The sequence below is a fragment of the Filicampus tigris genome, chromosome 6 (assembly GCF_054856515.1).
Source record: "Filicampus tigris isolate MCC_2025a chromosome 6, RoL_Ftig_1.0, whole genome shotgun sequence".
Lineage (NCBI taxonomy): Eukaryota > Metazoa > Chordata > Actinopteri > Syngnathiformes > Syngnathidae > Filicampus > Filicampus tigris.
In genome coordinates, this window is record NC_141222.1 from 22,618,597 (window position 1) to 22,630,383 (window position 11,787).

At 37.7% G+C, this 11,787-nt stretch overlaps 1 protein-coding gene across 3 annotated transcripts in view; it reads right to left on the bottom strand.

Moving 5' to 3' along the window:
- Positions 1-11,745, bottom strand: part of LOC147146286 (uncharacterized) — a 51,273-nt gene extending 39,528 nt beyond the window's left edge. The window contains exons 1-5 of one of the 3 annotated variants that reach the window (XM_086034689.1): positions 11,469-11,745; positions 9,288-9,693; positions 8,577-8,657; positions 6,864-6,952; positions 4,742-5,473 (exon numbers count right to left, since the gene is read on the bottom strand). In XM_086034689.1, the coding sequence (XP_085890815.1) occupies positions 5,304-5,473; positions 6,864-6,952; positions 8,577-8,657; positions 9,288-9,685 (738 nt within the window). In that variant the 5' untranslated portion in view covers positions 9,686-9,693; positions 11,469-11,745 and the 3' untranslated portion in view covers positions 4,742-5,303. Of the gene's footprint in view, positions 1-4,741; positions 5,474-6,863; positions 6,977-8,576; positions 8,658-9,287; positions 9,694-11,468 lie in introns of those variants that run through there. The other 2 variants (XM_086034688.1, XM_086034690.1) reach the window with 2 other exon arrangements.
- Positions 11,746-11,787: the final 42 nt, after the last annotated feature.

Below are 11,787 nucleotides of genomic sequence, written 5' to 3' on the forward strand. Positions count from 1 at the left end.
AGGGATTCTTTATTTAGAATGTCAGCAAGCATGTCAGCATGCTTTCTGCTGTGCTTCAATGAACACAATTCTAACCTGTTGAGCTGGGCTTATTTCTCGAAAACAATGTTGCTCTCTATTTTGCAGGTACATGACTGCTTGAAAATGAAGAAACACGAGACGTGCGTGGATTTTGCCACTCACAAAATGGCTTATTCTGAGCACTGCACATTCCATCGTGAATGGGTATCTTCACCAAGGTGGACATTGATTCCAATTCACTTCTATGGACGGCAGAAATGCGCAAAGTTAGGATGTTGCTAAATGCCAAATAAATCTAAGACGAATGTTTTATCCTTGCCAAAACCACATTCCTCCAGAACATTTGGTGGAAAGCTATTAGGCATCTTTGCATAATTAGATGTGTACTGCACAAAGCACACATGACTGGCTTTCACGAAAGGGGTGGAGACTCAATTCCAAGTCAATGTATGATTGAAAACCGCCTGGTGGTGCGTCCAGTCTGTCATTCAATGCAAAAAGAATGGACCAACAGTCAGGTCAAAGTAGTCCAATGACAAAAGAACCCTCTGAAAACCCAGTTGACCGAACCGCCCTGAACCCAACAGAGTTTTTACAGAGCCACGTGTTAACAATTTGAACAGCAATCACGTTACAGTAAAAATGTTCTGAATTAACATTGCACACAGTGACACACACAGAGTTTCATTACCAGCAGCAGTAACACTATGCTCCACTTTCACAATATGGTGAAGATTTCACCCCAGAAAAGGAGTCCTGACTCACCGACTTGGCTAAATGCGCTGCCTTTCTTGTGTTCGCCACATGTGGCAAGACTTTATTTCAGAACAATTCACCCGAGAGGACTAAAATGATTACACCCACCCGAGTGTGAGATACAAGCAACAACAACAAAAAAAAAGAAGGGTTTTGCGGCCAAGAGGGACTGTCAAGAGCTCGCAAGTTTGATTTATTAGAGTGAGGAAACATTGTGCATTGTCATGAGGACTTGCACCATTTCTGGGTCCAGACTGCAACCCTTCAATGATCCGTCACTCAGATCACAACAAAGTGGCTACCTTCCATCTGGGTCAGGTCACAATATGAAAGGATCCTTCACAAGAATTAAAGACAACACACACACACAACAGAGACCTCACATGCTCACAGAATGGAACAATCCATCAAATCCAAATTACTGATTGTATAAAGTCAAAGTCATTAAATCAAATATCTGTGAAACTAAATTCAAAATTGTCTAAGGATGGCATGCAACTGTACAGACTGAGGCACATTTTAGACTTTCCATCTTTCGCCAATTTACGCAAGAAGATTCCAGACGTATTCTCCCCTAAAAGGCAAAATGGCAACCTATTTTTCTACTGTTTGTGCCTGGTTGTGGTTAGCTAACTCCGGCCATCTTTGTTTATGTGCCAACATACTGCATAGGATCAATCAGGAAGAGGTCTCAGATGATGAGCAGACATACCAAGGGCAAGATGAGAAAGACTCGACTGACTGTGAGCCACAGTGGAAGAAGGGAGAATGAGCCGCCTGTGTAATGTGTGTGTTTTATGTGATGTGTTGTAAAATGCGCAACACACACACACACACACACACACACACACACACACAGCATTGATGCATGCTGTTCGCATGAGCAACGAGGAATTTATCTGCTGGCGCTGCCAACTGATGGTGGCCAAATGTGAGCTTGCAGCTAGTGGATTAGAGGGACTGATAGATGAGAGGACCAACCCTCAAGAGAAGCTGGTATAAAAGAAGATGCCAAGCCTTGTTGATTATAAGACGCTTGCCCAGCAACAAAAGCGCGATAAACACTTGTTTCACTGATAATGCAATATTTGGCCCTTCCTCCAGAAAGGAAAGAATGATATCATTCATATAATTCATGAACAAAGTGGCAAAAAGCAAGCAACATTTTGTTTGTTTTCTTATGGTCCATTAACAGGCCATTTTCACTTTGTAATTAAGTAACATGAAAAAGGATCATTCAAACCAGTGAGGTGGATAAGTTGGTCCATTATTTATCGCTTAGCAGAGGTGGGCATTATATAAAATTTTGCTGATCCGTCATTGGTCACCCGTCATTTTTCATGATGAACCAAATTGGAATCATCAGTTCGTCAGTCAGTCCACCAATTTGTCCATCAGAAGTTCGTCGGTCAGTCAGTCTGTCCCCTCAGACCACCAAAAAAAAAAAAAACATCAGCAAAACGGGTGTCTGTCAGCGACGGACTACTGGACTGTTACTGACAGACGCAGTTAGTGACGATTACGCTGATGGATGAAAACCCATTTCCGTCATTTGTTGGTTCGGCATTTTTCAAAAGTGCCATTATTCGATCATCAGCAAAACGGGCACCTGTTGGTAACGGACTAAAAATGCCCACCTCTGTCGCTTACGTCTGTTGTTGTTTTGGTGTATTTTGGGCTTGTACGCATGCTGGCTGTATCAGGCGTACGGTAAACGAAAACATTGGTGACGAGCAATATCAAATGAGTCTTTTGAAAATACAATATAAAAACTATAAGAAAATATACTTGTGTTACATGGTCTCGCTATATTGTGGTAGTACCATACTATGTAATAGGGCTGAATTATGTAAAAAACCTCACGATTTTATTCAATTTGGATTTTTTACATTGTGATTCAATTACATTGATTCTTTAGATTCGATATTGATTTAAAAAGCTTTGATATTGATTCAGTAAGATATGTTTTTTTGTCATTTTCTTAATCAATTCAGAGGACTTGCTGAATCGATATTGAATTGGGGAAGGGGACGACTGCCAGGCATCAATTAATTGTTATTTCTATTCACCCCCAGTATGGAACCTAACCAACCTGCGATACAGGTTGTAGCGTAAATCCATGTCAACGTTTTGATACTACTTATTTTTGTATAGGGAGAATTGGTCATATCTGTCCAATTATTATACCGAATGTTACAACATATATGTATGTGCTAAAAAACTACCAGTGGTACTTCAAAGTCTAGCCAGTCAAACAAAATAATGTACAGAATGCTAATCAGATCGTTACCGTCCTGCGAAAAACACGTGCCTGTATGTCCAATTTTTAAAATGTTCACATTAATGCGATGTTTGTAATGTAGGTACACCATTCGCATAGAAATATGAAAAAATGAAAATACAAATTGACATGTTTTTCACAGGACAGCGACGATATGCAAAATCCGTGAATCATCATCCACTCCCCAAACAAATAAAACATCAGTATTAGAATTTGAATGACAAATTCAAGGATGCTGTTGGAATTTTAGATGATGCATTTACATGCTGAGCATCACCATCTGGAAGGCACATCTGATTACACCTCAAACGTGACTTGGGTGATAGTGACGGCCATGTGTTCGCCAAAACTGACTTCGGGAAGTCGCAATGACCACAAGCCCCCATCCCGCGCCATTACTGACAAGACCGTCTCCTGCCGCCCGATCAATAAAGATGCTACTTGACAGCTCACACGGGATCCAGATGAATGAAATAACTGTTGGTGAATCACATCTAAGGGAAATGGCGCTGAAGCCCCGCAGCTTCGCCTCTCCCAACGTCATGAACAAAAACTGTGCGGTTGGCAGTGCAAGGCACACAGACAATCTTGATTGAAACACTTAAGTGTGTATTGTTAACAGCTGGTATTGGGAATTGGAATCCACTGGGATTACACAACATACACAAGGTTGTGGCATTATCATACAGATAAGTCTTTTTTTTTTTTTAATAATGTTAATTTATCAGCACCTCGATGAAAATGGCTCTTGTGAGACTCAAACTAATCAAGGCAGACTTCATCAAGGTACTGCATGAACTTATAAAAAAAAAGAACTTTCTCATAGTGCAGAGGCACATTTGTTGACTTAATTGTACTAAGCACAATTAAGGATAAGGTGTTTACTATGAGGAGGCCTTTATTTGTACATATTAAATCTCACCCCCCAAAAATAACGCAATTAAAATGTTATAATTTACAGAAAATACTTGATCATTTTGTTTGACCATTTGTTGATTCATTTGTTTTTAGTTTGTTTAAATTTTCTATGGCATCCTTGAGTACCAAGAAACCTGAATGATTTGTGTTTTTAGGGAACAAAATATGATAGATACGAGTTTGATATTTCATTTTGTTGTTCTTGTAAAGGCCTTTGTCACATTCCGTACCATTTTTTCTTAACAGAGTGATGTTTGTCTCACTTGAACAAGGCAAATAATCCCAATAAGCATCTGATTGACATCAATTGAATGATTTTGCTTTCATATTGATGTTGAATTGACATCAGATGCCCACTGGGATACCTTGATCATAGAAATTCTGCTGAATTTGATAAAAAATGTGCACTTGAATCAAGAGCTACACTTACTTAGCTGCACCTTACACAGAACAACAAGCCAGCACAAGGATATGGATTTCATCATTAAATAACCTCGCAATATCATAAAAACACCTTTAAGTGGCCCGATAACAGTTTCCTTGCCTGCATTAAGTGCTTTGTGAATGAAACTCCAGGGAGAAATGCAGTCAGTAAGCATGGGAGTCCTTGGAAATGAACTCATTCAACTCCCATTGCTGCCAGGGAATGACAAGAAGCTGCAACAACTGTACCATCAAGTGGCCAAACAGTGCCATTGCTACAGCAAAACACTCCAGTTTCAACAGGGCGATTGGAGACAAACTGTCAAATAAAATAAAGCAAGGTTTGAGCTTCAAAACATTTGATTTATTGGAGTTATGAAACTGAAAAAGCGGGTCAGAACCAATAATTGAGAGTATTAGTTGTATTGTGTATGCGGCGTTATGCAAGTAAAACTGATTGTACACAGGCAGAATTCAAACCTCCAACTAATGTTCAGATAAAAACTCAATAGTCGATGACCAAGTGCAACAATTTCCGTAGTAATGAAAATTAAAAGCACTTACACTAAGATGTTACCAAAACTGAATAAAACCAGAAACATTGAGTAAACAAAAACATGACAAAATATACAGAGCACAACATAAATATAAAATCGCAATGTAAAAACATGAAATAAAAGCTACCGCAAAATATCTCCTATCCATTTTACTGACTTAATTACATTGATGCTAATATTTGCCGATTTTTTTTTTTTTTTTTACGGGCGTTTGTAATGAATGAGGACAATGAAACAGAACCATTATTTCCAAGAAATATTCTACTAATGAACCTTCATTTTCATAACTGCCATTAAGTGCTAACAAGATTGCCTGTAATGAACCATTGTGGTCACAGAATGCGGACTTAAACATCAGCATCTGCAAACTGTTGAGGCTCAATGGCGATGCAGGGGCATCTCATCAGGAGTGGGCGTGGATGGTGTACGGCGGGACTGTAACTGGCTGTGCAAGGCATGTTGTCACATTGTTCCAGTGTTAAATCCTGAAAAGCCATCGCAAACACATCTTCTGGACCTAGAAGGAGCACAAAATAACTTAACTCTACGATTTTTTTTTTTTTTCAACAAACACCAAAAATTCTTGAAAAAAACACTAATAAACATTCAATACAAATTTTTCACAATAAATGAGGGAAATGGGGAAAAAAATTCAGCAAAAAGTAGGAAAAATCTAATTGACCATTTACCAAAATATGAAAAAAAATATTGGTTAAAAAGGAAAATTAATCGGCAAATATGCAAATCAGCAGTTGCCAAACTGCAAATATGCAGGGGTAGACTAGTTGTAATATCACTAATCACTACTAGATAGCAGACAAGTCTTAGTTGCGCTTACACTGGATCTTATACTGCCCTAGACAACAATGTGAGTAGGCCGAATAACTTTTGGCAAATTTAGAATGAATTGCAGGACAAACAGTACAATATAAATATAAAAATTTTGAGTGACTAAATTTTGGTGGGGAAAAAAAATGTGTTCTTGCATTTATTACTTGTTTCGTGTTTTGTAGTTTACTTCTGTCCTTGAATCGTATTATTTATGCGAGAGCCCTTTGCATTGGAAAAAAAAAAATTACTGTATGTGATTATTTTGTTGTTTGCTTCAAAACTTTATTGTTGGGTTAGGATAGTGAATCGTTTACACGTGAATTGAAAAATGTATCAATCAAGAACAGAATTGATTAGGATCACATATTTCACACGTATGCATGTATTTTTTTCATATTTAAAATAGCATTTTTGTCATACATCTGGTTAGGCAGTGTATGAAAATTATGACCCCCTCCAACATCTTAAGTAGCGCACAAGTGCGCTAAAAAAACTCCTTGTCCTTAATAGGGTTGAAGGTGATCTGGGGCCTATCCCTGCTGACTTTCAGCAGAAGTCAGGGTACACCTTAAACTGGTCTACAGTCATTCACAGGGCACTTACTGTATAGACAAACAAGCAAGCATTCACACTCACATCTAGCGACAATTAAGCATCTTCATGTCCACACAGGAAGGCCCAAGCAAAGGTTTGAACCCACAACCTCAAAACTGCAATGCAAGTGTTCGAACAAATATTTCTATTAATTAAATCCACCTGCGTATATTTAAATGCGACAAAATTCACATCAGCACTATCTAATAAATGTATAGATGTAGCGTCACTGGAACACTCACATATCCGCCTATCGTGTGACGAGGAAACTTAAACGGGGAACAATTAACTCCACCAAGAATAAAAAGACTCAAATACAGAAACTGACATTGATAATGTGAGGCTATTTGAGGAACTATCATAGCACAGAAACCAAAGCGACCAAACATCTACTTTGTACATGTATGCATTACAGTGAAAGATATGATACTAGACACAAATACTAGAGGTAGTCATGAATAAAAAGAGAAAACATGACTTACCATAAGGATGGAGTGCAAATCTCTTTTCCAAGTTGGCTTCACATTCTTTTTCCCAGTCTTCCTCCTCCAGTGGCTGCAACGTTGGCTTCCTGGGACACGCAGGTTCAGTGCCTCTATAAAGGTCGACTGTTTACTACTACATGATTACTGCTGACATCACTGATACACGGAGAGGAGGACATTAACTGGCTAAAATTGCAAAAAAAAAAAAAAAGTGCAACGGAAGTTATTTTTGTCAATAGATGACCTCTTTTTGATTTTTAACAATAGAACAGGAGGTTTTTAGGTACTAGTTGTGGATGCTTGTGGCATGATTGATGTGCTAATATTTTAAAGGTTGACACAAGTTAACCAAGCTGCGTGTAAAAAAACTTGATAAGTAGAAAGTTTATAAAGGTCTGCGAGCAAAACTGTCACATTTTATATTGTATTACCTCAAACAGTTGCTGAAGGGGTCTAGTTAACTACAGAGAACATTATGTGTTTATTTCAGGTTAGACTTCTATTATGGGGGAGGCCTCAAGTGGATTAATTGGGGTACAGTGTCCTCCACTACTGGAGGAAAAACGTTTAACTTCTTAACATGAAATGTTTTTCCCCTGACTTTGAGATAGGAGCTTCTGCTTGGCCAATTTTTGTTTCAAATGAGCAAAAAAAGAAAAAAGAAAAACAAGTGCACTTCAGACCCCCAACCACTAGATGGCAGCAACAAACATCAATGTCAGGCCACCATTAATTTGCATATGCTTCCTTCCTTAGAAGGGCAATCAATTGATGGTGTTAACACCATTAAACTGGTTTGCCAACCACCAATAAGCACCACAGAAGAAGAACAAGAAGGGCAACATTTCAAGTGCAGTCATGCTTTGTTCTCGTATTGTTAATGTTTGTGGGTTTTGTGGCGAGCAAATGTTACCACTTAGTGTTTTGATTAGGGCTGAAAAATAATCCAACTGGGATTTCTTTTCCTTCTAAATATTGTGACTTTATATGCGATTACTTTTTCAAGGTCCTCTTCCCATGTTTTAACAAACACAAGCAATAAATACATCTGTTCCAAAAAGTATTGGATTTATTATACATAAATATTTTGGTATTATAGGTTAGTCATATGATAAAATAATGGCAAATGAACCATGAATTAATTTTAAAGACAGGTTAAAATTCTACCAAACAATTGTGGCATAAAAATAAATCAGTAAGTCAGATTATTATTATAATGTGAACAAATGTGTGGCTTTAACTTCAAATGTTCACGTTTCATGAAACAATTTTATCCAAACAGTTCTACTGCACTTCTTAAGCATTGAAAATATCTAGACACAATATAAATAAATACATATACAGTATTACAAAATAAGCCTGTAGACCAAAATGAAGCAGTTTTCGTCCCCAAATTGCAACCTTTGCGATTTGAAAATTGCATTCTGGTATATTGTGATGTCGATTTTAATATGATTAATTGTTCAGCCCTAGTTCTGACAGTAAAACACTGTTGAATGCAAAAAAAAAATACATTAAAAAAGAGTTTTGGTGTTTATCATGGGTGCTGGAATGGAATAATTGCATTTTTTTTCATTTCAATGGGGATAGATGATTTAAGATCTGAGTTTTTTGAGGTACAAGCGAAGTCACGGAACAAAGTAAAACTCGCACTGCAAGGCACCACTGTACATTTGTCCTTCCATGTGAGGTCTGACACAAGGGATTTACCTTAAAATACATTGTGTGCCCTCAAATCGTCTGTCAGGATGGTGATGCACCACTCTTCTTTTTTCAGTCCTCCTTCTAGGGCTGAAAGATTTTATTAAATGTTAACTAAATGTGTAAGAGATAAAAACACAATAATAGACAAATATCCAGTTGAAAAAATACCATTCATGATAATGTAGTGTAATGTACAATGTTGTTTGTATTCATGCTACTAGCAGTGACGTAAGCGAGCATTTGCGGATGATGTAAAGAACTCATCACACAAAAACTCACTACGTTCCACAGACTTTATTGAACTCTGCTCACAAGTGACAGCGTAAGAGTAACATTTGCCTCTTTAGCACGTCATCCCACTCTCCAGGCATGACTAATCAATTTACAGTACACTCCATCTAAATGGCGACCGGTGAAATAAAAATAATAGGGACCACGTGGGTCGTTTGAATATGCAGACGGGAACTCGGTGACGGTTCTGCAAATGCTTGTCACAAAAACTAGAGAAAACAGGAGCATTTGGCATTTCTAAGATCTGCAGCCTCAAACCCCAAATACTCCTAAATAACCAAAGTGCTTTTTTTCTTTTCCGGGGATTGATCCCCAAATTTAAACTTCTGCAGAACCAAAAGTCATTTCAAAATAATTTGGCTTTGGCAATCACATGATCTGAAATCACAGCTTTCAATCAGAGAATGATAAATAGTTCAGCCCTACCTCCATTTCTTATTTTTCACTCTGGGCGTCACAAGCGGGCCAGGTTCTGCTGCTGCTTGCTCCGTATTGGCCAGCACATGGGGCTCACTGGCAGTGGCGTTTGCCATCTTTGTAAAACCACCAGCAGATGAAAATTTTCTTCTTTGTTTCCTTTTAGTCTTTGTAGGTGCTGCATTGGTTGCCTTGCCTTTAACATGGTTCGAGTATCCGTTAACGTGTGGTGGCTTGATATCATTTATCTTGACTGTTTTTGTGCTTATGCTGGTTCTAGTGGCGGCAGATGGGTAGCCAATGGACACAGTCGGTTCTTTAAGCAAACACGGAACTGAAACATCAGAACCTTTGGCGCTACAAGCTTTTTTCGTTCCATCCACAAAATCTGTAGAACACTGGGACATCTTGAAACCTACACAAAGTAGCGTGTTGTCAGTACATTGAGTTGAAAATGACAAACTGTGAAAAAAACAAACCCAAAAAAACACAACGCGCGCACAACACAGTGAACTCCACCCTCATGAAAATATTTGATCATTGACTATCCTTCTAAATGAAATACTGCATGTGACATTTTTTTCCTGTAGTAATTAACTTCATTTTTTGCCCTAGGTGTCCCTTGAAATGATGTCTACAAGGGAAATTATCAGTTTCAAAGAGACACTTTTGCATTAATTTAAATATTAATGTGCATCTTCATTATTGGTTGGAATTATTTAAAGTCTCTCAAAATAGAGGTATTAATTAATTAGAAACATTTAACATCATTATTATATGTTTTCTGTTTCTGTGTTTAGCAAGCTTTCCAATGATACCAGCTTTTTGAAAATAAGACAAAGATTATAAAAGTTATTTAAGATGAAGTCAACCCAAATATATTTTTTTATTACTGCATTTGTGGAATATAAATTAAGCCGCAAAATGCACCCAGTTCTAGCCATCTCAGGGGGTGGCCATTTTGTCACTTGTGCGACTGAAAATGACATAACAGATGCTTAGGGCTCAGGTAACAACCAATAACGGCTCATCTGTTTTCTGAAGCTGAGCCATGATTGGTCGTTACCTGAGCCCTGAGCAACTTCGATGTCATCTTAAGTTGAAAGAAGTGAAAAAAACAGGTGGATTTCTTATATTCCACAAACGCAATAATAATCAGAATGTCGTGTTTCAACTAGTGGGCCTGCATAGAACATATTCTGGAAAAGAATATGTTTAGGTTGACTTCCCCTTTAAAGTTCTCGGATCAGCGTTCCTCCATTTTAAGCCAAGTTAAATTCAAGACTTTTAAATTCCATTAGAAATTAAATTTAGGACCAACTTTAGAATTTTCCCAATGTCCAATGTTGTCCAACTGTGTTACAACAGTACATAAATGAGAGGCATCTGCTCTAAAGAGTCCCGACTAAAACAGCATGACTGTTTTGTTGGTTCCACTATCTAGATGCAATGTTACTGTTGTTGAGTAATTTTTATTTTAAGTATATTAATTTAAGATTTGAGACTAATTACATTCATAAAAATCCTACTTCTCATGTGTTAACATTTTTTAGGAGTTTTTTCAAGATTGATTGAAGACATTCTAATGTCTTTAAGACTTTAAGGATCCTCGGGAACCATGTCGGATTCAACAAAACGTCATATCTAAAATCTCGACCCCCATTGACTTAGCATTAAAACGTTGGCCAGAAATGGATGCATTCTTACAGGATTTAGAGTCATAACTTTCGTAATATGTATCACAGGAAAATACTCAATGGAATTGTCTTTAAAAGATAATGTCGGTCTCATGTAGATCAACTAATCTTTACAAAAAATAAATTGTACACCACACACATACCTTAATCAAATTGAATATATGCATTTTAACAAGGCTTGCTACTTAATATCTGGCCCTTCAATAACCAGCACACTCACATCCAGTTAACAAACCTCCCAAATTAACATGACTTTTATTGGATTTTTAATAACGTTTTTATTTGGTGAACCACGTGCTTCTTTTCTTTCATGAACCAATAGCGATAAATGCCTGGCTAGAGGCTAAGCTAAGTTTAGCAGTGATTGACATTCGTTCATGTGCGATTCATATCAAATAAAAACCACAACGTGACCCATTTGGGGGGGATAAAGTTAACGTCGGTGTTGTTTTAGACATTACATTAGTTTCATTCTGCCTTTATCGGGGCTCACCTGTGCTGTAGCCTGAGATGTCCTACTACACTTCTGTTCTGTGATCGGTTGTTAATCGATCAGTCTCCACCTGGAAGAGGAAGTTGGACACTAGCTGGCGCCAAAACTCTGGGAACGAGGCGCCATATTTGTAGTTTCAGACCGTCACACGGCACCTGTGTCTGCGTATTCTAGGAAATACAGTACTATGATTTGACTATAATGAAAATTACATTGCTTTTGTGTTTTTTGCTATTTCAATTTATCGTTTGATTATCAAAGATTAAAATACACTGTGTACAAGTTTCTGTACACTTGCACAGTGAAGTTAAAGTCGTTA